The sequence below is a fragment of the Aulostomus chinensis genome, chromosome 10 (assembly GCF_037954235.1).
Source record: "Aulostomus chinensis isolate RoL2024-O1b breed Wild chromosome 10, RoL_Achi_v1.0, whole genome shotgun sequence".
NCBI lineage: Eukaryota > Metazoa > Chordata > Actinopteri > Syngnathiformes > Aulostomidae > Aulostomus > Aulostomus chinensis.
In genome coordinates this window covers 4,942,953-4,968,684 of record NC_141329.1, presented here as the reverse complement: position 1 = coordinate 4,968,684, position 25,732 = coordinate 4,942,953, and the positions used below count along the sequence as shown (strand labels likewise).

Here is a 25,732-nt window from a genome sequence, read left to right as displayed (position 1 = left end):
CTTGGACTTTGATTACTTTTGTTAATGCATGTTTATAAATGAATACTCAAGTCAATGTTTCCCAGCACTATTAAAGGTGAAAATATAGTCTGGCAATTATAATTATGACTTTTTAAATTAATTAAAACATGAGAAAACACAGTTAACCTGGCAATAGTAATATATTTACAGTTACTACATTTTACGATACAATGAATACAATTACGACAACAATTAATACATTAAATTACACGAAATTATTGTCGCGTACATGTTAATTAATTTATGATTTAGCTGAATAACCAAAAGCTTCGTTTTTATTCTGCAGATGATCTGCAGATTAAATCCTAAATGATATGATGTATTTCTAAGAGGACTCAGCCACACACACTTTCTGAAAATTCGCCCAAATACTTTGGAGCCTCCTCTGGGCTGCCGGCGCCATCTTGTGCCTTTAAGAAGACATGCAGTTACGGTTTAAATCGCCCACAAGAATTGAGGCAAGGAATAGTTTGATTCTTGTGAAGCACTCAGCAACTGAATGTTGAAATATAAGTACTAATAAAATGAAGAATTGAAATTTTCTGACAACACTTATATAAAATATGTAAAATAAAATAAATATGGCTGCTTAATGATTGTAAAGTTAGTCTCCTCTACCCTGCCATCTGCTGGTCAGTTTGAGCATCATGATCCTGCTCTGTGTCCTGATGGCAACGTAGTGTGTGGTTTTGTTCGGTCAGGTCAAGACTGCAGCATTTTTCATAAAACAAATTTAGGTGCTGGTTTGAATTTAAGTAGTGATTTGTCATCAAAGAAAAAATATGGGTCGTGAGTTCAAATCAGTTGAGAAATAATTAGTTTTATGTCTTTCTGGCTTAACATTCTCTCGATCTCCTATTCAATTTAGAAAGAAGATGTGCTGTAGATGAATTTGTCATTATTAATGCTGATCCTTGGACAGATGCAAAATAAATCAGGCAGTCTTGACAGAGAACTGCCTCTGGCTCCATAGGGAAGGCCATCTGCCTCTAGCGGCTGAGCTGACAGAGAGACGGACAGAGATGGGTAGACAGAGAGAAAGAGAGATTTACAGGCAGGCCTGGACAGAGAAAGAGTCAGACAGAGGCAGGTAGACAAGGACAGACAGAGAGAAAGGGAGACTGAAAGTAGATATACAGCAGCAAACAATGTCAGCAATAGCAGCAATAATAATCAAATATCACAGCTCGCATCCAGAGCTACCAAAACAACAAACCTGAGTATAATACAAACATTCAACCTCATGACAGTGGTAGAACTGCTACTGCTACAAATGCAATGCTAATACTATTGTGATTGTAATAGTAATGCCAATACATTTCTAATAATACCACTATTAATACTGTTATAATACAGAACTGATAGAGCTAGTGCTCACATTGATGCTAACAGCAGCACCCTCTGCAGGTGTCTTCCAGCAGCCACATCAGTCTGAACTCCGAGGTGAGAAAGCAGAAAGACTCCTGGGAAGAAGTCAAGTAACAAGCAGATATGAATGTGTACAGAGGGAAAGAGAGAAGCTCAGTGCATCATGGGAAATCCTCCAACAGTCTAAGCCTAGTCTAAGCCTGTACAGTGGCATTACTCTGGGCCTAACTAGCCTGAGTCAGACCAAACTGTAAGCTTTATCATGAAGGTAAATTTTTGTCTGTTCTTAAATGTAGAGATGGTTTCTGCATCCTGGACCGAGACCGGAAGATGGTTCCACAGGGGAGGAGCCTGATAACTGAAGGCAGTATTATTTCATAACAAGCATGCAGATACCATCTTTCCAAACAGAAGACAGGAAAATCAGGTTCCGAAACAATATAAATACATTTGAAATTTTGAATGCCCACCCCCCCCAGCTCAGGCCTGCAGCTCCAGATAAACAGCATTGTAGATGAGTCCAAGCAGTGGTCTGTGTCCTCCCCAAATTCCTGATGGAGAGAGCCTCCTTACTTCACGCACCAGTCCACAGCATGAAAGAGCTGTCCTCAACCCTGCACAGCTGCCCACAGAGCTGGGGGGGGGGGGGGGGGTCAAGCATGATCTGTATGTCTCATAGCGTGGGAAAATACTGCATAGGACTATAAATAAGCAGAGAAACCTTTCAGAGACTGTTCATGTGATGCACAGACACTTGTTTTGTCTCTCATGCATCCTGTTGGTTCACAACCAATCTGGAAATGTGACATCTGTGGAAATGCGCCATGATGCAGCACAGCCAAAAACATGCAGGTGGCACGAAGGTGCAGTGGTTAGCTCTGTTGCCTCACAGCAGCACCCCCCCCCCCCCACGACCCTTAACCTGATAAGTGGAAGAAAATTGATTGATGGATGGAAAAATATGCTTCTGCAAAGTAAAACTAGCATGCAAAACGTATTTTTCACACATTTCACACAAACTGAACACTGAACAATGAATACTGCAACAAAATGCATATTTTTTTATTGTGTTTTGCCCAGACCCAAGTAGCACAATGACTTTCATCAAATATCACTTGTCATGCCCAGTCACGTCACTTCTGCATTTATTTGCACAATTGCCATCTTTTAATAATGGACTTAGCAGGTCACAGTAGATGAGCCACTCTCTGACAAAAGGACCACCGGCACAGGATCCTCCCCTGGAATGTGTTTTATCATGTCTTTGTTTTAATTGTTGTTTACACAAACTCATGCTCTCGCACTTTCCCTAACAGGCATCAAATAAACCGATGATTCAGCCTTAGTGAGCCTCCTGTTTGATACAGTGGAGGAGCATCGACCAGTCCTGGACCTACTTCCAAAACTGCTGTGAGACCTCAAACCACTTACTAAACACTGGCAAAAGAAATGCAATGTCAGCTGATTTAAGACAGCTGCAATTCTCCAACCCCACATTTATAAATGGGAAGTAAACAGACTCAGCCTTGAACTGTATGTAGCTTGATACTGCACTTGATTACAACCTTGACCTCATGAGTACTTAGATTCAACAAATAAGTCCCAGCAATGACACAACAAAAGGCCACACGTTTCCATCTGTTTTTTCTTTTTTTAAAGTTTCAACCCTCTGCATCATTTGCCAAATTCCAGGTCTGGAATGTGTGGGGAGAGATGGGACCGTGCAAACTGCACCCCACGTTATGGACTGAAGTTTACACATGTTCCAGTTAATGCAATTGCTTCTTGCACCTCCCAACATGTGTGCATGTATTTATATACATATATAGGTCAACTGGTGAACTTGTTATTGTTGTGATCAAATGCTGTGTGATTGTGCTGCACATTAATTTCCCTCTTGGACAAATAAAGTCCTTAAGTCCTTAAATAAAGTCCTAAATCTGTCTATCTGTCCATCTGTCCATCTGTCCTGACATCTTTGTGCTCAAGTAACCCTCAACTTGAAAGTGGTTTTCAGTGTTTATTCATGACCATTTAGCATCAGGCTGAATAGCACTCAGGTGCCAAGGCCATGGTGAAACTGAAACAAACAAACAAATACACACACACACACACACTAACGACTTGTTATCATGGTGGTCAACGAGCAGGGCTTTAATGAGTGGCTCTCTCTTCACCAAATGATCACTCTGGCTCTCTCTCTCTCTCTCTCTCTCTCTCTCTCTCTCTCTCTCTCTCTCTCTCTCTCTCTCTCTCTGTTCTCTCTCCACTCCCCCTGTGTCTTACTAAAACCAGTTACTCTCATATACTCACATATGTGTAAAGTTACTGGAGCTGGAGAGTGGAAATCTTTGTAACATGAGAAAGGAGAGTGGATGTATCCGCTGGGTCAGTTGGATTGTGGCTGTGGCAGCCCTGTTCTTTCTGGGCTTCATCGTAGGTAAGTTGAGCAACACAGCAGAAAAGTATTGCTGTTTTCAGTGGGTCATATCAAAAGAATGCTCTGTTTGTTGTTATTGTTTTCCAGTATAATGCAGATAGTGGAAGATTGTACAAAGATTAACAACAAAATTTGATAAAATGGTCAGTTTCTCATGTAAACGTGTGTAGTTTTTAAAGTTAATCTTGAAGTTGTCTGTAATCTGGTTTTGTGCGCGTGTGTGTGTGTGCGTGTGTGTGTGTGTGCGCTGCAGTTTTCCACTTCTCTAACACATTTCACATCTGCTTGCTCACATTTCACATCTGCTCGCTCACAGCAGGTAACACAAGCTTTCCATTACCACAATTTTCTATGTGTAATGTCAGAGATAGAGTGAACTTTCTGTTAAAATTTCAGTTTCTATTTACAGTTTTAATTCCCCCCGCTTGTTATTTACTCAGAAAGTTATATTTTTACACACCAGACATGATTCACTGTGTATTCACTACAGGTTGGTTTGCAAAGCCAACAAATCAAAACAATGCAGGCAAGAGCGTGTCTAGCCAGTATCTGAGGGAGTTTCTGGAGGAAATGCAGCCAGACCAGATCAGAGAGCATCTCAGGTAACCATCACCACCTCCACACTAAACCTGGCCTGTTCCTCAGTGCAAGTAATGCAGAGAAAAGAGGAGATATTCACAGGATATTCTTTCTTTTCTGTTTATATATAAAAGTGTAAGATTTATACATTTCTTTAAATGTCTTAATAAATGTTGTTACTGTTGTTAATCATGACATACTGTGCGGTGGATTCAAGACTGACATGACCGCCTTCGTCTGTCTTGTAAAAATCAAACATCTCATTTCTTAAACTCCTATTGACACTGTGCAGCCAAACTATCTTCAAAATTGCAGAATTATTTTTCAAAACGGGATGGAGGTCATAAAGTGTCACAGAACAAAGTATCACAGATAAATTACTATCGGGGGAGAATAACCTGTGAAAACCTTCCTCAGTGTCCTGGTTAAAAGAAAACAAACAAAGAGACATTTTTCTACGATGACACATTAAAATAAGTGAATTTTTCAAGTGAAATCTGAGATGGGATTATTAAAAGCTATATGCTATTGTTTTTACGTTGCTTTGTATTTACGTCAAAACTCAATGCAGGCATTACAAATTAAGAAACGGCTATTCTGACTGCTTTCCCACCACAAGACAATATTTTCTCTTCCCTCATTAACAACTTTGTTTAATTAACCCCCGCCCCTGAAGGAAATTCACTCGACTGCCCCACCTGGCTGGAACAGAGCAGAACTTGAAGTATGCCGAGCAGGTCAAGACAGAGTGGCAGGAGTTTGGCTTAGACTCAGTGGAGCTGGTGCCCTACGATGTCCTGCTGTCCTATCCCAACCAATCACAGCCTAATTACATTTCAATCATTGATGCACTTGGCCACGAGGTACAATACACACACACACACACACACACACACACACACACACACACACACACACACACAAACATGTGACCTCCCAGATTCTCTTTTATCAAACATGTATTTGCACATTTCTAGTGCAATTGTGTTATTATAGTTTTTGGATTGCAGTTATTTCCTTTGGAGATAAGAAGCTTTGCTATGGTAATGAACCAGTTTACTACTATAACCCAAAGTCCATTTATTACTTTGTTGTGAGATAAAACATTGTGTGAATGTGTGATTTACAGTCAGAGCGAATGTTGAGGGACTCAAACAGACAAAAGAAATGAATGATTTACTGCAAAGCTTCAAATTTAACACGATGTTTGGATCAGATAAGAACTGGATTCATCAGGATTAAAATCCTGGCTTGAACAAATCTGTAAATAACTTCTTGCTAGGGTGAATCGAAGCAGCTGATCGGAGTGTTTTGTCATGACCTTGTTAACCAGTGTTTACTACTGCTACTGAATTACTACCTCTTCGAATTTAATCATGTGTCACCTGATCTGATCTCGTCTCTCTTCCTCAGGTGTTTAACACGTCCTTGGCTGAGCCGGTTCCTGAGGGTTATGAAGGCGTTGCTGACATTGTGCCTCCGTACAATGCCTATTCTCCTAAAGGACAACCTGAGGTGCACTGACAACAAGATCATCCCAACACAATGATTAACTGTAAGTCACGAGCACAAAAAAGTGAAAAGTCTTGTCTTGTCTTGCCCTCTTCATGTCCAGGGAGATTTGGTCTATGTCAACTACGGCACCATAGGAGACTTTTTCCAGCTGCAGAGGGAGATGGGCATCAATGTGACCGGGAAGATTGTCATCGTCAGATATGGGAAGATATTCAGAGGCAATAAGGTAGGGGGGGGGGGGGGGGTTGTCTGTTACAAGAACAAGGAATACACTTGTCTGAAAACACAGGCCCAAGGCTGGGGTACTGTAGGGTGCGCAATGAAGCTAATCAAATACACGCCTCCTCACACCTCTGGGCTTATGTTTAATGTAATTTAGCATAATCAAACGTTCATGGTTTGCCATATGTCAAGACGGATAAAGAGCAAATCAACATGATGACCATTATCCCCCCCCACCAGGTGAAGAATGCCATCTTAGCTGGAGCTAAAGGAATCATCATGTTCTCTGATCCAGCAGATTCCTGCGCTGTTGGAGTCCAGGTACAGTACAGTTCAAGACTCTGAGCAGAACAATTCTAATTTTTGGTGTTTGTGTGACCAGCACTGTTACAAAACAAACCTTGATCAGCACCAGGTGCCACATTCATGGTCCAGATGCTCCCACTGCATCGAATTAATAGTGTTGGGCAGTTTTTTCAAAGAACGTGTGTGATATCATTTTGACTCCTGCAATCTTTGGATTCAGTGTTCAAAACATAATTTTGTGTGTGTGTGTGTGTGTGTGTGTGTGTGTGTGTGTGTGTGTGTGTGTGTGTGTGTGTGTGTGTGTGTAGCCATACCCTGATGGCTGGAACCTGCCTGGTGGAGGAGTTCAGAGAGGAAATGTGCTGAACCTGAATGGAGCAGGAGATCCACTCACACCGGGGTACCCAGCAAAAGGTGTGCATTTGTACGTGTTTACTTCTTGAATCAATCGCATACACAAACTCATATGTACACATTCACTAGCATACACTGCCCCTACCACATGCTGACTGGACTGTGCAATACACTGTGTAATTCAATTATATGTATCCAGAAACAATTTATCGTTGGAGTGGAAGCGGCGTTGTTGGTTGATGTCAGCTGCTGGACAAGTGATGAATAAATTTGTCATTATATTCCATTCTAAGCTGTGATTAAACCCGGTCCCGTTTTGCAGAATATACCTACAGACGCAGTATTGACGACGGAGTGGGGCTTCCCAGCATCCCTGTGCATCCCATTGGCTACCATGATGCAGTTCACCTACTTAAGTACAATCTTGCATTCCGTTCTGTTTATCGATGTATGAAGTTTTTTTGATATCTTAAGCGTTAAATCAAACAGCACGTGTTTGCAAAACCAAACTAACGGGCTACAAGTGAGTTAAAAGAAGTAGGTTCCTAGAAAGGTTCCTCTGCAGCTTTCTCTGAGGCATTTCATGTAATGAGGATATTCCACGCATGTAGCCGTTGGAAATAAAACATCTTTTAGATCACAGGTTTTTTTTTGTCATTTTGCCCTCAGTTATTAAAACCAATTCTTTTTGCACCAGAAAAATTGCTGAGTGTCAAAATTTTCTTGGAAATTAGGGCAAGAATCTTCACCAGGAAGGTTTATCATGTACAGAACATGTGAATGGTTTGTCATCCAACAGGAGCATGGCAGGACCGATCCCTCCAAACAACTGGAAAGGAGCTCTGAATGTCTCCTACAGAATTGGACCAGGTTTTACAGATGAATTCAAGGACCGGTATGTGCTTTCACCTCTGTGTGAGGATGATGGCATGAGTCCGCTACAGTCTGAGACAGCTTGATTCTCCGATGCGCTCTTTCGTCTCCTGCACGTCGCCTCCCCTCTGCTGCTGTCTTCACTCACAGCTTTCAGCATCCAGTCTTTTGTCGCGCTTGTTTTTCGGCTTTAATGAGCCGGTGGCAAGAAGCCAAATGTAGCACAATGGGGTCCTCTGTACCTCCTGTGCGTGAGAAACATGCATACTCATTCACACACATAGGCACGCACAAATAAAGCATGTATAACTCAACAAAACATGGAAAGGTCCTGGAGTTGGACAGAAATGACAATTTTTATTACTTGAGATTCTGTAGAAATTAATTTTAGGGTGGAAGACTGCATTCATCTCAGCCCCAGTTCTCTTGCTTCGTTTGTAATGTGCGATAAACACAGAAAAATGTTCCAAAGCCTCTGTCCACTTAAAAAAACAACAACAACACATTATTTCACTATGTGACCCTACGTTCTGCATTCATCATGTACCTGGATCTTTTTTGTCTCAGGAAAGTGCGCATGAACATCCACACCAACAATCAGGTGACCAGAATCTACAATGTCATTGGAAGGATTAGAGGAGCTCTGGAACCAGGTAAAACAACCCCCCCCCCCCCCCCTTTCAAGCTTTTTTCAAACATGTGGCACACAACTCAATGTGAATGTCTAGTGTTTTAATTGTGTACTGCATGACTGGTATTAATTCAGTTCATGGACATAGACTTCTGCTATTCTGCCTCATTCGTGTGATATCTATAGATAATGGACATCTTTATCGTAACAAAAGATGTATTGTCTGCATTCACAGGGATGCAGTATTTTCAAAATTAAAACAATTATCTACAACTGGGAGACATGAAATCTCTTCATCTGTCGGTAACTCTGATCTTGGTGTGTTGGTGTAGACAGGTATGTAATTCTGGGGGGGCACCGGGATGCCTGGGTGTTTGGAGGAATCGACCCCATGTCCGGTGCTGCAGTGGTCCATGAAACTGTGAGGAGTGCAGGCAGAATGCTCAGTAAAGGTAGTGCTCTTCGGTTCACACCGCCCACGTTCACATGACAATATATTCCAACCTGAAACAATATACAGATACATAAGAATTTCATTGAATCCAGTGTGTGTGTGTGCGTGTGTGTGCGTGTGTGTGTGTGTGTGTGTGTGTGTGTGTGTGTGTGTGTGTGTGTGTGTGTGAAGGATGGAGGCCCAGAAGGACAATTATATTTGCCAGTTGGGATGCGGAGGAGTTTGGACTGCTGGGATCTACAGAATGGGCAGAGGTATCCCTCACACTAACATGTGCATCCCCCGCACCCCCCACCCGCCACACACACACACTTGCCTCACTTCTCTCAACAGGACAATGCTAAGCTGCTGCAGGAGAGAGCAGTGGCCTACATCAATGCAGACTCTGCCATCGAAGGTGAGCTTGTTTATCTTGAAGGTGCATAGGTCAATATTTATCACAACAGTATCATGATGTCTGTTGGTGTGTATTCAAGGCATGTACACACTGAGGGTTGACTGCACGCCATCCCTGCACACGTTGGTGTACGACCTCACCAAGCAGGTGAGCAGACACAAACACGTGTGTGTCAGAACATGTGAAGAATCCCCTAATTTGTGTGTGTCTGTGTGTGTGTGTGTGTGTGTGTGTGTTTGTAGATAACCAGTCCAGAAGAAGGAGAGGAGGGAGTTTCTCTTTATGAGAGCTGGCATAAGAAAGACAACTGGACAAATGAACGTGACGCACCAAGGCAGGTTACACAAACAAACGTTTCTTTGGCTTTATGAACTGTAAACAACCAGACAAAACAGATGACACACGATAATCTGAACGAGTACAGAAAGAAGCTCATTTGGGAGATTTTAGGGGACTGTGCCAAAATCACCTTCTCCGAAACTGAAATGTTTCTGTTCTCTCAGGTGGTTTATTTCCTTCACTGTCTTTTGAACACTCAGAAACACAAGCTTAATGTATTTTACGTGCTGGAAGGTCAGTTCAAAAGGAAATAACCACAACCTGGACTGAGACTATTTTTAAAGAAGCTCTACCACTTAAAAAAGTACAGTGGAACATAATCACAAGTTGAAGTTCCTACTTAGAAACTCAGAAGACAAAAAAAAAACCTCCTTCACAGTGAATCAGTGTTATGTTGGAGTAGAAGTAGTAAAAATAGCCAAGAGTTAAAGGTTGGAAAGAAATTTGTGTTCGATGCATAAAATTATGAGTTAACATGACGCAACACAACTCAGGGCAAAAGATGCAACTCAACTCAAAGTACTGATTCTACAAACTCAAAAGCTAATTTAAATGTAAATTCAGGAGTTTTACCACTAAACACCAATTCCTACTAATAAAAAAGGACAAGCCATCTTTATGTTATGTGCATTGAGCATTACTGCAAAGGACGAAGTTCTGTCTACCATATTAAACTCAGAATACACAGCAACAGTAGTTGTACAGTAGTTGTACATGAATTTCAGCCACCATGAGTGACTTTCAACGTTACTTTAAAGATGCCCTGCCAGGGAACTGCTGGTCGCGTTCAGCCGTTAAGCAGCGGACGTATGAGAAATCAGGGGCGGGTCACATTTTAAAACCATTACGACTAAAAACTAGAGATGTCTGAACGGGCACATTCAAAAAACACTGGTTTTAAATACTTGATGATAAACTAACGCCAGCGGTCACAGCGCGGGTCTCAACCCGACTGTGATACCAAATAGCGCCACAAGAGGGCACCACCTCTGATTGGTTAACGTCTCCTACTGCGCACTCAGCGCTGCTGGCCGCCACTCTAACGATGGTTCACCGCCTCCTCGGTCGGGTATCAGATTCAATGGTTATCAATTCCATGGTCAAATGTTTGTGTTGTGCGTCAACGGTGTTTGAGGGGTCTGGCATTTTATGCTCCAAGGCCTTTCACCGTTTCAGGGCATGAACGTCCTTCACTTGATGAAACTAATTCCATGTTCATACTCGTCACATATTCAACATATAAAGAGACACGAACGCTGAAAAAACTGAAACAAAAGTGGTGTCAGGTACCACACAGTACTAATAGTGATAATGGACCACATTAAAAAAAAAAAAAAAAAAGAGGTGGTCCGTAGCGGAGCAACTGACTCCAAAAACTTCTACTAAGACTGAGGCTTTTTTAGTAGGCAGCCACCAACGAGCGCCCGACGAGCAGCGGACGTTGGAGAATTAAGGGTCAAATTAAGGGTCAAATTAAGTCAAATTTTATTTGTGTGGTGGGTGGCCCAATCAGCTCCTGGAGATGGCACATTCTGATTTAAATATTTACAAATGTGAAGTTTAAAATTTAAAAAAAAAACGCCTTCGGGTGATGACCACTCAAAGAAAATAAATGGTAACACAAGTCACCTTTTAAACACATTGCCACAAAAACTAGTCCTTATACATTAATGAGCTAGAATACATCAAACAGGGAGAATATCATGACTTTACTAGGTGAGACAAATATTAACAGGAGGCAAAAACGCCACCTGATATGGGCGAATTCCCTCCCTTGTGTAATACCAAATAGCGCCACAGGAGGGCACCACATCCCCGATTCGTTAAGGTGCGTTACTACCGCGCACTCAGCGCTGCTGGTTGCCTCTCAGACAGTCGTTCACCAACTCCTCAGTGACAAATTGGAACAGGTCAAGATTTCAATGGTTAACAGTTTATTTATGATACGTCGACAGTGGATCTGGCAACGTCTGTTCAAAGAGAGGCTACTATCGTGACAATTTGGAAATCCATATTAGTCCAGACCCTCTGAACTGACCTCCAAAATCAACCGTTAGCTGTACAGCTAACCTCTCCTCCTTCACACTGACATTAACAATAATCACACCCAATATTGTTAATGTAGTACACTGAAACATAAACCATACGTACTAAATGAAGTGGTCCTTAGCTGGGAACACTGCTTGATTAAACAGGCGCTAGTAGTGAGGCTCCGTGTCCTTTTTGGTGAGCAATAACAGCGCAGCTGACCGCAATCAGACCGAGGAGCAGCGGACGTATGAGAATTAAGAAGCGGAGGTAGTTGTCATTGTGTGGAAGATTAGCCAATCAGCTTCTGGAGGCGGTACACTAATATTTACATAACAATATGAAAGTTCTAGGTCCAAAATCAGCGGTCTGGGCTGTTTACTACCCCTCCCCTTAGGAAATACTGTCCTACGATGACTTTTTCTAAACATATTAACACAAAATAACTTGCCCCCACGCATTTATGAGCTACAGTACACTTAATGGGAGAGTGTCATGACTTGCTGGTTCAAACAGCAGTTAATTAGACGGGGACAAAAACACCCGCTGAAGGGGGCGAGTTCCCTGCCTGAATAACTTGTAATACCAAATAGCGCCACAAGAGAGCACCAAACCCCGATCTGTTCCCGTGTCCTACTACTGCGCACTGGGGTGGTCCCTCACAGTCTCCTCAGCAACGAATTGACCTCATGTATGATAAATCATTCGTTTCACAGGGATTCAACAGTGTCGACACGACGTGGTATTCCAATTACAGTGCATGGGAAGGGCTAACCCTGGTAAACCGCTAGCTCGTACAGTTAGCCGAGTCTCCTTCATCGATCTTTGTTACACAGCAAAATTAACGCTATTCAAACCTGATATTAATGACATTCTCGAATAAAACACAAACTAAAAACAGCAAAATAAAGTCGTCCGTGATTGCGCTACCCGCTGCATTAAACAACCGCTAAAACTGAGGCTCTATTCAGTAATGTAGCAGCTGGCAGGAATCAGGCTGAGGAGCAGCGGACGTAGGAGGATTAAGGGGCGGAGCTAGTTGGAATCGTGCGATACGTGGCCCAATCAGATCCTGGAGTTTGCACACTCTTATTTACATATCTTATATAAACATAGGAGTTACGAAGTAATGTTATCTTCAGAAAAACTGGTCAAATGGAATGTTGTGTCCAAGCATAAAGTGCATTCATAGTTGTTGTTGTTGTTTTTTTACCACTTGTACTGTTTCTCCAGTGCAAGAAACATGTTTTTTTTTCCCCTCTATTACTCTCGTTGCTCATGAATGAGAAGGAGCCAGCAATGCATAATTAGCTTGAAGCTAACAGCAACTGTTGGCTAATGACAGCAAAACTGCCCACAAACGTTCAGGTGCATTGTTCAATGTAATCCATGTTAGTTTCAGCTCAAATGAATGTGCTTTTTATTGCTCAGCATATATGGCCAGATGAACTAGATGTGGATTAATATTAAGGACATATTAAAGGACATTTTTGGACATATTTGCTGCTGTTAGCTGTCCTTGTCCATTAGCATCAAGCTGAATAATGGCTGGCTCCTGCTGCACTCTGGAATGACAAAGAAGAGATGCAGCATAGAAAACTTATATCCTCAGGAGCTTAAAACACCAATTTGTGAGTGCTGGAATGATAAAATCTCATTTTTGGGTTAAGTTTTACTTTAAACAATTAAGGCATTAACTCAATAACTGAACCAGTTGGTCTTGTTTGTACTGCAGGATCAGCAAACTGGGCTCAGGCAGTGACTTTGAATCATATTTCATTCGTCTGGGAATCGCAGCTGGAAGAGCCAGATACACTAAGAACAGGGTAGTGTACTCAGCATGGTAGTTTGTATTTATGTCTGTATTTAATTTTTGAAGAAACTAAATGGATCTGGATGCTGACAGTTCATTGTATTCTGCTGCAGTTATATTATATATATATATATATATATATATATATATATATATATATATATATATATATATACATGAATGTTTACAGTCTTATCTACATTGACACATCTGTATCAGTTTATTGTGGCATTATAATTATAGTTAGTAACTCATTTTTTGTATGTGTGTGTGTGCTTAGAAAACAGAGCGATACAGCAATTATCCGGTCTACCACAGTGTGTATGAAACCTTCGAGGTTGTGGAGAACTTCTACGATCCCTCCTTCAGGAGGCTTCGTGCGGTGGCTCAGGTGAGAGGGGGACTCGTCTTCCTGCTGGCAGATTCCCAGCTTCTCCCTCTGGACGCCAACGAGTACGCACTGTCACTCAGGAAGTTCGCACACAGCATCGCACAGATAGCACAGAAGCACCCAGAGGCGATGGCGATATACGAGGTGTCATTCAGTAAGTTCACATAACACGCAATAAAATTAAACAAGTTTGGCTCAAATGCTTTAACGTCAACCAGCTGGCGTTTACTTGAACTCTTTGGGATTTCAATTTTCTGCCTCTACACTTTCAGCTTCCTTGTTTTCTGCTGTGGACAACTTCACTCTGGCGTCAAGGGAGTTTCATGAGCGCCTGGGAAACATAAACACAGCAGAGTCAGTTTGTGTTTAAAACTTTACAACGGTCACAAAAATGAAAATATGAAGGCCAGGTGCATAATCTGGCATGCATTTGTTCCATCTGTCCCGAGTTAAAGTGTATTATAGGTAGTCAGAGGATTCATGGCATTTGGTGTGTGTCAGTCCTCTGCAGGTGCGTGTCATGAATGATCAGCTCATGTATCTGGAGAGAGCCTTCATAGACCCCTTGGGTTTACCTGGCAGACCCTTTTACAGGCAAGTCTCACATATTCACATGCAGGACTCAGTGGTTTTCCTTTCCTCTTTTGGAGTATTTCACTACTCAGACCAGTAAATGGCAGTGATGACTTACTTGGGATTGGTGTGGTGATAGTGCTCATCAAATTTTGGTAAGAATTACCGCCTACCAGCAGTCTGCCTCGACCATCCATCCAGTTTCAGTTTACAATGACGTTTGTTTAGAATCATAATTTATTGGATGAGCTGCAGACACAAATGGAACTGAATTAAGTGGAAAAAAAATCAACTCAAAAGTGTTACTAAGACAACACATGACATGCAATTAGTAGTTGTTTTTTTTTTGTTGTGTTGTTGTTTTATTTGGTGGGCTGTATTATGATGTCATAATTATGTTAACATTTGCGATAAACCCTGCAACATCTCATGAAAATATGTTAAGTCCCTCCAAGCAAGGGCGGCCACTTGCTCGCCATCTTGGTAGCTCCTCCTAGCGGTTAGCTCAGGCTAACACAGTCCCATCAAACGGAATTTTGGTGTTTTATTAACATTTAGAAAGTTTTTAAAATTTTGTTGAAATTACCTAAAATGGGGTCCAAAACAACCTTTTCTGCATCTTTACACTTTTGGTACACCTGTGCAAGTTCTTACAAGATCAGCTTCTGTCACAGTTGTTTCTTGGCGGGGTTTTTTTTTGCCTTTCACTCCCCTACATTTTGTAAATACTACAAGCAAACACTGCTTGTGTTCTATTTTGTTTTCAGGCATGTGATCTTCGCTCCCAGCAGCCATAATAAATACGCCGGAGAATCTTTCCCAGGAATCTATGATGCATTGTTTGACATCGAGAACTCAGCTGACCCCGAGGAGGCCTGGAAGGAGGTCAAGCGACAAATTAGCATCGCAGCATTCACGGTGCAAGCTGCCGCCATGACTCTCACACCCCCTGCGTGAAGCACACACTCCGTATGTGGTTACAAACACTGATATCTCATAACCTCAGAATGTGAAGGAACGGAACCCACTCCTTGAACAACGGACAATGTTTTTCAACCTTCCAGGAATAATCTGAGTGAAATTACCAGTTTATTCTTTTCACTTTCAGTTTGTGATTTGTTAAATGGACATTTGGTAATAATTTATGCTTGTAAATTTAATAATTTCCTGAAACCACAAAGGGATGATTTTGCATAAAATTACGAGAGAAATGGCTGTGACATATGTTTACATTTTCATATATTTTTAATAAATTACTTTCTTTCCTTAAAGGCAAAGTCTTTCTGACAACTAAATGCAACATTCATGAGTTTGGGATTCTATGCTCAATGACAGCGAGGAGCCTGAGAGAAGAGCGTATGGTTAGTTTGAGGGTAGGCTGGATGGAACTGAACGGGAACTCTGGTGTGTCTGAGGAGGTGATGCTCTGGGTGAGTGCCTCCCCTACACCCATCCCCACCCTGGTTAACCTCTGAGGGTGACTGGCGAGACCTGGATGTTCTCCATGTGAGTGAGGTCATGATAATGGCGTGCATGAGCTGTGGGCAGTCAATACGAGTGAAGTGGAGCTGGTTGACCATGAATCCCTCCACCTGAAACTGTTGACTTCATAAATGTCATGATTTCAAGTGGGTTCATGGTTGTACATCAGATTCGACAGGAAAGCTAATATGGTTCATGTTCAATTTTATTGCTCCATGAAAGACTTGATTTTCTATCAACGAAAGGCTCTCCAGGCAAATGTGCAGATAATAAAACAGTATTATATCCCAAAAAAATTTAAAAGCTGTCAGTCTCACTCCTCACTCCCTCGACTGCGTTAAATCACTGTACTTGTAAAAAACATTTTTAAAATCAGTGACTCAAGTTCACTCTTCTTAATGTCTCTGCCTCCTCATGCTTCTGTACCCTCCCACTCACCGGTCAGATACTGTCTGTGCATAAACACCAGCTTTGACGGAAAAGAGGGCTATTTTTGGATCACCCTTCCAGCCTGGACCATCCATCCATTTTTAAAAATCTTTTAAAGTACAGAGGGGTACCAGAATTTTTTGAAGACGAGCCACACATGAGACTTTTGGGATCTTCTGTCAATGAAATTTGTCCCCAAACTCCAAATGAATTTCCACTCTGGAACCTCCAAAATAGCCGTGGGTCGTCTAAAACAGCACATCAGCGCCAAGTGCCAGTGGTTTTGGAAAAAAAAATAAATAAATGAATGGAAATCGAAATTGAAGTGTCAAAGACCTGAGAGTGAGATTTTTGTGATGTGACAAAAACAACCTCAATCATCCTTCTGGGTCATTTCTCTGAGGCACTCCTTGAGGTTCTCCAGACGCTCCTCTGGAACACTTTGCATCTTCTCCTCTAACAGCCCTGGCACTTCATCCAATCCATCCAACGGGGGGGCGTTGCGGGGGTAGAGGTTCCCACTCAGAATTCTATTGTGGCATTCAGGGGAAAGGAGCCCACACAGGAAGCGCAGGAACAAGTCGTAGTGCCCCGGTGGAGTTTTGAGCGTTCGGTCCAAGGCACATTGGATCAGACCTTTTGGTGATTTGTTCTGAACCTTCATTGTGAAGCTCTTGGTTATGACCAGAACGTTCTCTGATTCAGTGCGGAACTTTGTGAAGACGTAAAGAGCAGCCATGAACTCCTAGAAGGGAGAGGCAGTGAAGGGATTAAGGGATATCCTGTAACCAGGCGGTCTGCTTTCTCTTCCTATTCTGAAAAAGCATGTTTAGTTTTCAATTCACATTCATATCCTGAAGTTACTGGAACGCATTCATGGCGCCCAACTAAAACAAACAACTGATGTGGGGGCTTGAATCCTCCAGGGCAACATCAACAGAATTTTAAGCTTCAACTAGTTCAGCATCATTTGAATTATCCATCCATCCATTTTCTACTAATCCTGTTAAGAGTCGTGGGGGGGTGGAGCCTATCACAGCAGCCTTCAGACAAGAGGGGAGGGTTATCCTGGATGGGTCGCCAGTCCATCCCAGGGTCAACACATATAGACAGACAACCATTCACACTCACAGCCTCACACCGTCAATTTGTTAATTTCTGGATTAACCTCATCCACTCTTGATGTCTTTAGACTGTGGGAGGAAGCCGGAGTACCAGAGAGAACCCACGCAGGCATAGGGAGAACATGCAGACTCCACACAGAAAGATCCCGTGCTCCAGCCAGGGTTCGAATCCGGAACCTTCTTGCTGTGAGGCGGCAATGCTGACCACTGCACCACAGTGTTGCCGCATTTTAATTATCAAAAGCAAAAATAACTTCAAATTTGCATAGATGGGATCACTGCACAAGTCAGATTATTCCTCTGTATCAATTCATCAGAGTGAAGCGGTACAACCCCAATCTCTCACTCTTACCATCCACCCCAAAGCTGTGAATCAGTGTTTTACCTGAAAGGTGAAGTGTATGAAGCAGAACGTCCTCTTTCCATCTGCAGGGGGAAGCTCAGTACACAATCCAGACAACACCGTCACCTCCGTTAACTTCAGATCATGTTCTTTCACATCCTCCTCAGAAAACAGGATGGTATTCCTCTCCAGCATCTTCAAGGCCATCTTCCCCATATTTGTCAGCAGGTCTCGGTCTTCATCGGACCATTTCTGAGCAAGAAGATCAGTGATTATGTAGCACGACTTTGAGACACTCAGCTTGTCATGAACTTGACAAATTCCTCTTTTAGATGGAACAATCTTGTTTATTTGGACTGGCTAAATTCAGCTGCTCATCTGGGTATTTTTGGTGTCATCATCCTGATTATATTTGACACGGTGGTTTGTATGACTGGAGAAAAATAATTTATTGGAAACAAATAAATAGCAATATTTTTAAATATATTGTGGTGCCAACGAAATGAATGTCTAATTATTTGTAAAAGGTTGATGCATGTGGGACCTCAAATGATTCCAATGAGTTTTATGTTCAAATTTGTAAATTTAAATCGTTTATTAGGTCACAAGGAACTTCATCTATCGAATTTCAGGGCGAAAACACAGTGGGTTGTTTGATGTTCAAATTAGAAATATATATTAGATTGGATAACAGTGGATAAAACTAGCAATTAGAAGCTAACAGAATATAAACTAAAACGTGTTTAATATTCATATCTGTTGACATTTTACAGATAAAGAGGAGCACCTTACCACGTCATTTTCATTTTGTTGATAGTAGTAGTGCAGCCTACGATTCGTCTGGATGATCAAAATGTTGATGTAGAAGGGTGTCAGTCTAGGGGGGTTCACGCCGTAGTTCGGACAAAGGTAGCAGTGCTTGAACACAGTGGCCATAATCCAGCAGACAAAAGGTTGGCGAGCAAGAATAGCAAGTGTTGGGAGGCGCTTGTAATGTGCAATGGCGGGGCTGGCGTCGGGAAAGCGTCTGGTCAGGTATTCGTCTCTCATCTCCTCGCTGGAGAATCGGTTGGGGATAAAAAGATGAAACACACTGGCAGAGGTGATTTGTACTGTTCAATCAAAATGCTGCTGATTTCAGTAGTCTTACTGTAAATAACACACAATACGCACATCAATGCGCTGGACATGTATTTCACTTCAATATTTAGTCTGAGCCACTGCAGCATTTTCCCGGATCAATGTTGCTGCAGCGGGAGTCCTCACCACTGGCGAATCACAGCAACTTTATTTAGCAAGCCCTCCCTCCCAGTGAGTACTGCTAGCATTAGCATGCCTTGCTGCAAGGGAGCTATTAATGATACTACCAATTTTTTTTCCAAGTTTACTCTGAATGGTTTCATTTCATTAAAAAAAAAATGCAGTTCCAAAATGGAAAGTTGGAACCAGAGAATTGTTGTGTGATTCATATTTAACATTCTCCTTCAGAAAGACACAACCAGGAGAATACGAATGTCTCAGCTGCCTTTTATTCATGTAATATTAAACTTCTCCAAATCCCATAAGGAAAACACCTAATCTCTCTTTTTGAAGAAACACCCTGAAGGCTCAATGCCGTGTTTTTGGAGCATCTACTCCTTGGAGCCTTTTCAAAATAGCTTCAACTGCAAAATCGATTCTATCTGCTAAGTTCACTGCCATTCTTGTTTTGACTCTCTCACCCGAATTAACTGCGTCAGTGCATTCATGGACTCCGACTGATAGCAGGAGATCCAACTGGGCGAGAGCCTTTCCAATCCCCGAGTCACTTTCCAAAAATTTAAAAATCAGATTCAGAAGCTGGAGCCAGGCTAACAGTTAATTAGACTAGACAGCCAAAAAGCTCATCCACACACACACACACACACACACACACACACACACACACACACACACACACACACACACACACACACACACACACCTGAAGCCTTGTATCTCTGTGACAACATCTATGAATGCCGATGGTATTTGAGAAACAGCTGCCTGTCTGCCCAGGATCCAAAGACACGCACCACGAAGCAAGGTGCCTCGGATGATATTCACAATCAAGACGTCTAGACGTGCTTGTGTGTGACTGGCGCTGACAACTGGAGCATTCTGAAGAAAACAAACCAAGAGAACATGTTTCCATTAGTTACATCAAGAATCACAATGCAGAGTTTTCACCATGCATCAATTGCTCACTTGATAATTTTAATCTTTAAAAAGTGTTATTTTACATTGGGCACTTTGTGAAAGACGTCAGCGTTGAGAACTGTCTCAACTTTCTGTCTACCAGTTTATCATCATGAAGACCGATTTGAGGAATAATGCAAAAGTTACGCTGCTTTGAACTCATAAGGATGTCAGTGTTAAATGTGAGCTTGTGGCGAGTGTGTGTCACTGGTAGATACCTCCCAATCCAGAGGAGTTTGATAACAGTCAAATGAATCCATTATGATGAGATATTTACAGTCTTCTTCCTCCAGGAAATTCACATTTTTACACTCTGGATAGTACATTCCTATCACTTCCATGATGGACATCTTCTGAGTACTTGTAGGTTGGGACTTGTTTCGCAGGAGCCAAAGATTACGAAAGGAAAGTTTGATGATGAACTGCAGATCCTGAGAGGGACAGACCGCAAGTAGTATCAGTCCCAGAAAATACCAAAATAAATGTCCAAACAACCCTTAGAACCCTTCAGGTATGACGTGTTACTCATTTCACATCACAATTGCAGGAAGGAAACAAAGGAACAAGAGCTGAAACAGCTGGTCAATTCACTGATGAGAATATCAGCAACTTTTTTATTCCATGTTCTTTAGCCATTTAAGTGCTGTTTGTACCTGTTTTGCTTGATTTTATTGTAGCATTAATAATTAACTGTATGTAAGGGTTTATCTTCAAAGATTAATCTTTATTTGTTTTTATATATTTTAGGGATGGTCTTACTGGACCCAAAATCTGCCCAGTTATCCTGTAGTTTGTGCCCAGCATTGCGCTCAGTAAGATGCTAACTGCAATACGGTCCATAATTACATTCATGAGCCTTTTGTTACTCTTTTTTTTTTTTATCTTGTCCTGTTTCACGTCTTTCTTTCTTTCTTTTTTTGTTGCTGAATTGCAAAATTCAATATTCAAACAAGCCTTACCTTATTGGCACACTGGCGGGCCCAGTCCAGACAGTACTTCCCAACACAGACAGTCATTCCAATTCCTGGAATTCCTGTGGTCAGCAATGTCCTCACGGGTCGACCATCGTCCTTCTGAAGACGGAACAGATTATTGACACTCACAAATGTGTCCTCACTGGGCACCTGGACAGGTGAGGGAGGGTGGGGTCTGAATTCATGGGAGGGGTCAACTCCCCCATAAACACAGGTTGTAATCTCAGGTTCAACATAGACGGCATCCAGATCTTTGTGTTTGCCAGCCTGAACAACTCCCTCATGGATGAACTGATGTTTTCGTATCAAATACTGCGTCAGATGAAAACGGATCAGCACTGGAGGAAAAAGATAAAGGGGGAGATGAGCATGTACACTCCTCATCTCATCTGGTTCACACCACTGCAACACCACTCGATCAACTACCTATATTCCTATCTATGATCACAAAAACACGCCAGTCGCCTCAATATTCTTAAGTGCTTACTGACCACATGCAGGAAGATGTAATAGACGACTGACATAAGACATCATCTGATCCACCTTGTCGAACCTCCACATGATGACACGCTCTGTATATAAATCTAGAGGTCAGCCAATATGACTTATTATTATTGATTATTAGGAACCAGGGAAACGGATACTTGAAACCGATGTACATTTGAAGTAAAAAGGGAAATCTTGGTGTCAAAATTTTGAATATAAGGGAACTTTTTAACATTGTCCAAATCCATATAAACCAAAGGTGCAAGGAGCTCCAAGAAGCAGTTCCTCTAAAGTTAACTGAAAATTTCAATAAATACACTATAGAAATAGATAACTTCTAGTATTTTTAAAAAAAATATATATCTACTTTATCAGCTTTATGGTTAAAAAAATGGATTCTGATCATCAGAAAAATGCTGAATATTGAATTAGATAATTAGCCAAGCAAATAACAAGGTTTGAATTGTGAAGCTGATAACGTACAGCAACACTTCCCTTGAAACCTCTAGAAGCCTGCGAGACTTAGTCACACCTCACATATTGATGAGGAACAGTAATGGACGACTATCTTTTACACGTCTGGCATCCACACATTCACTCAGAAAACAGTGCATGCATAGTTGGGTCAAGTGAATGATCAGTGACCAGTATGGGTCACATTTCATGTAAGAGTAAGTTTCTACTTGCCTCTCTTGCACTGGTTTTGTAGCTCCGCTGCCTCTAGTTTCTTGTCAATACTTTCTAATGCTTTAATTGTATTTAATAAGGAATTATGCTGGCCTGCAGAAAAAGACAATGATACATAATAATCATGCAGTACAAGTACAGTAAATTTTCTCGATAAGGCTTTATATGTATTCTTTAACCATGAATTTCACTCTTGAGGCAACAGTTACAGGGGTAGGAAAAAACATCTTGATACTTCATTTATGACAGCAGTTTTGCCTTACCAAGAGTCTCTATGATTCTGTCCACAAAATCCAGGATGTCCCCCTCCATCACCTGCTGCAGGTTGATGCCTGTCTTCCACTGGTAAAACCACATCTTGAAATGTAACAGCTCCTCTGGGCTGAGCCCTGTCAGAACACTCTGGATGCTCTACAGACAGAAAAGACATGAGTGGATTCGATAGGTTCAGGTATCACTTTCCGTTTAACACTTAACTAAAATAAAACAATGCATTTTTGTTAGTCTTGTCCAGCGAATAACTTAAAGATTAACTTTATTATCCACGCAGGCAAAGATACACAAGATCAGAAGCAACATATCCTGAAACATGCAGATTGATAAGCTGCGACGTATCATCAGTATCAACACATGTCCTGAGACCCCCCCCAATCAATGAGATGAGCAACCACCTTGAACACGTGGGGCAGGTCCTGCTCTGGGTGCAGTCTGCCTGGCTGCAGGCCATCAGCCTGAATGTCGTGGTATATTTCTAAAGGCTCAGGTGGTTCTGGAGAGTGCGCAAACAGCATTTCATCATCGTCAACGTCTTCATTATCCTCTGGGAAATCCTCGAGATCACACGACCTGAGACATGACAGCGGACACAAGTTTGAATCAAATAAAGTCTGATTGATTGCGGCGTGTTGTTATAAATGCTGGCAACACTACTAGGGAGGAGAGGCTGATATTCACACCACATATCAAATAACATAAAGACACATTTAGACAAAGATATGGAGGTATTGAAGCCTCAACGGCTAATCGATTAGTTGACAACAAATATCTCCAAACAATTTTGATAAACAATCGATTTACGTGTTTTGGTTTCGTACATTTTTTTTTAAGCCAAGATGTCAAGAATGATGACAGGCATGAGAAGATAAACTAAAGTGACATACATTATCAAAAATGGCTGATGCTTTGCTCCTTGACGGTTAAATGTGTTCTTGTGTGTGTGTGTGTGTGTGTGTGTGTGTGTGTTTTCTACCTGGTGTCAATGACAACAGCTCCTGGTGGGTTGGTCTGCTCTGTAGTCATGGTGTACAGGGTTTCTGGAGACCTGGGTCGATCCAGCTTAAGTCTAGCCAAAATGAAAAAGACAAGACCTCCATCTTTCCCAACCACTTTCGCTAAGCGAACCATGAGCAACGCCAGGAAAGCAACAGCGACTTTCCAAATGTTACACAGTGCAAGGATATTTTACTGTTACAAAAGTTTGTTGATCTAAAACAGGGCAGCCCAAAACGAGGATTTAATGAAGGAACTTGGGATCATGGAATCATTTTGCAAAGAAAAAAGAAAAAGCAAAGATACACGTGGATGGTGGTTAAAGTCCAACAATCAGTGCTTCTCAACCAGTGGACTGTAATGGGTCATGAAATGCTTTCAAGATAAAGCTCACCACTAAGGAAAATGAATTTTTTCAGTACAAAAGTAGCGTGTTTATTCAAAATATTGTAATTGTAGGTCTAAACCATATAATTAATTGAAAAATATATAATTTGTCTGATTTTAAAAAATGATGGTAGCATTACTATTTCACGAAAGGAAAAGGAAAAAATAAATTTGTGCATGGATACAATCCTCCAGATGAATTGTAGTGGGTGCTGGCCTGTTATAAGTATGAATTGATGGGCCTTGAGGCAGAAAAGGTTGAGAACCCCTGTAGTCTCAGACCCACCCTGTTGCCACATGATCCCTCATTTCAGGTTGTGCTGTTGCAATGGGAGGAAGACAAGCTTCAGCCTCTTTTCCATCCCTCTCCTCCTCCTCTTCACCGTCACTCTTCATGGAGCCATAGCTGGAGGGGGGTCTCTGCCACTTGGACCTCTCCTCGTCATCGTCTTCATCTCCTGTCCCCAGCCTAGAGATGCAGGGAGGAAAAGAGTGGGTGTGTAACACGAAATAACAGCACAGCATACTCAGCTAAGACCAGACAGAAAACAAACCACCTGAAGCGCCACAATCACAGGATGACAACTAACTCTCACTGCGTAAAATAAACAAGTAGATGAAACTAACTACCAACTACCACCCTAACTGACGACAACCATGGCAGTTCATTCGTCAGCATGGCAGGTGAACTCCAGATGTGACATCACCCACCTTTCCACCTGAGTGTCGAGGTCCATGTATGGGTGTCACAGACTCACACACAGCAGCCGTGGGCCAGCAAGTCCTTGGTTCACTGGACTTGAACGTATCACAGAGAATTTGAGACCAACACCACGCAAAGGCTGTGCTAACGTCACTCGGTTACGATTATGCTAACATAGGTTTGTGGCTGTACAAACGAGTTGGAAAGGTTTCCTTAATAGCAATGTATACAAAATATGAACTATGAAAAAAAAATTAAAACGTGTGAAATCATTATTCCATCACACTCGGTCATGTTAATTCGTTCCGTCTGCTAAATTTCGATACGAAGTTACGAAAATGAAACTGTCGAGGTCACTTCCAGCCAATATCTTTCAAAATAAGAGCATGTCATGGCTGCGATTGAAAAAAAGATTGGCCCTATATCAAAAATACAATCAGTTGAGTGTGTGTTACAGTAAGCACTCGAAATCACTCACTGTGAAAAGATTTTTAATCGTAAAAGCTTATGTGACAGACAACCAAGACACCTGTCATGATTGCATTTTCCTGATATTTATATCAATTTTTTAAAGAAAAAAATGGTTTGACTTTAATAACCATATTAAAGTAGAAATATCAGTATAGTTATAAAATGTGTCCAGTCACATGACATTGAACAATTAAAAACAAGACAAGAACATTTGAATTGAAATATTCATTCATAAAATGTATAAAAAAAAAATGCATCTTGTTACTGGAGCTCTAGCCATGAGAGCTATTTTAAAACGTTAGCATGCCCATTTAAATGAAATAAAACTGATACATTCACAATCAAAATAGGCACTGATCCACTACATGGTCCTAATGATTAAAACGTTGAATTTTAAAAATGGCCGTTTGCTCTTCAGTAGACAGAAAAGACAACTTACAGTTATTCAGTATTACTCTGTAAAGGCTTCAGATGCATAGAGGAAATAAAAACTGTGTTGGTACCTGTGCTCAATGTGTGGGTGGACATTTACCAGAGAGAAGTAATAGCAGTTTATACAATCAGATGAGTCTGTCTTCCTCTTTTCAGTCAGAAACCGAGTTAACCATTTTTGTGTCTTTTTGACCATATCCACATGAATTAGCCATGAAAAAAAAATATGGATGAACTCAAAATGATTTCCTATGATAGCCTTGGAACTTACACGCTCCCATTTTTAACGTGTATCTCAATTTTGTATGATTCGTAATGACTCTTGGATTCCGTGTCACTGTCACAGCATTGTTCCTTGCCATCTCTAAGCTTGTCATACACCTAAAAAAAAAAGAAGTTATATCTCAAGACCCTGATTCACAAT

The 25,732-nt window shown here is 41.5% G+C and overlaps 2 protein-coding genes across 5 annotated transcripts; one reads left to right on the top strand and one right to left on the bottom strand.

The window, feature by feature from the left end:
* The first annotated feature begins 3,648 nt into the window (after nucleotides 1-3,648).
* naalad2 (N-acetylated alpha-linked acidic dipeptidase 2) lies at nucleotides 3,649-16,069 on the top strand. Its single transcript, XM_086215714.1, has 20 exons — nucleotides 3,649-3,829; nucleotides 4,320-4,431; nucleotides 5,085-5,271; nucleotides 5,822-5,923; nucleotides 6,024-6,149; nucleotides 6,386-6,466; nucleotides 6,760-6,865; nucleotides 7,128-7,221; nucleotides 7,605-7,700; nucleotides 8,246-8,331; nucleotides 8,642-8,761; nucleotides 8,935-9,017; nucleotides 9,097-9,160; nucleotides 9,240-9,307; nucleotides 9,403-9,494; nucleotides 13,263-13,353; nucleotides 13,621-13,885; nucleotides 14,004-14,085; nucleotides 14,233-14,325; nucleotides 15,072-16,069. Exons 1-20 carry the CDS (start codon nucleotides 3,748-3,750, stop codon nucleotides 15,259-15,261), a joined length of 2,220 nt encoding a protein of 739 aa, XP_086071840.1. The 5' UTR covers nucleotides 3,649-3,747; the 3' UTR covers nucleotides 15,262-16,069.
* On the bottom strand, nucleotides 13,789-24,760 carry nlrc3l (NLR family, CARD domain containing 3-like). 4 transcript variants are annotated; one of them, XR_015118117.1, is made up of 14 exons: nucleotides 24,414-24,760; nucleotides 23,989-24,171; nucleotides 23,296-23,388; nucleotides 22,718-22,892; nucleotides 22,310-22,457; nucleotides 22,047-22,139; nucleotides 20,859-21,211; nucleotides 20,118-20,330; nucleotides 19,646-19,821; nucleotides 18,475-18,739; nucleotides 17,725-17,934; nucleotides 16,588-16,960; nucleotides 14,478-14,553; nucleotides 13,789-14,062 (listed from the first exon to the last, which is right to left on the bottom strand). XR_015118117.1 is itself a non-coding variant. In XM_086215712.1 (13 exons), the coding sequence occupies exons 1-12, from the start codon at nucleotides 24,437-24,439 to the stop codon at nucleotides 16,589-16,591; spliced, it is 2,307 nt and encodes a 768-aa protein (XP_086071838.1). In that variant the 5' UTR covers nucleotides 24,440-24,760; the 3' UTR covers nucleotides 13,791-14,062; nucleotide 16,588. The 4 variants fall into 4 exon arrangements, 3 of the variants coding, with proteins under 3 accessions (XP_086071838.1, XP_086071839.1, XP_086071837.1); XM_086215712.1 differs by lacking the exon at nucleotides 14,478-14,553 and having other exon boundaries at nucleotides 13,791-14,062; XM_086215713.1 differs by lacking the exons at nucleotides 13,789-14,062; nucleotides 14,478-14,553 and adding an exon at nucleotides 14,679-16,463.
* Nucleotides 24,761-25,732: the final 972 nt, after the last annotated feature.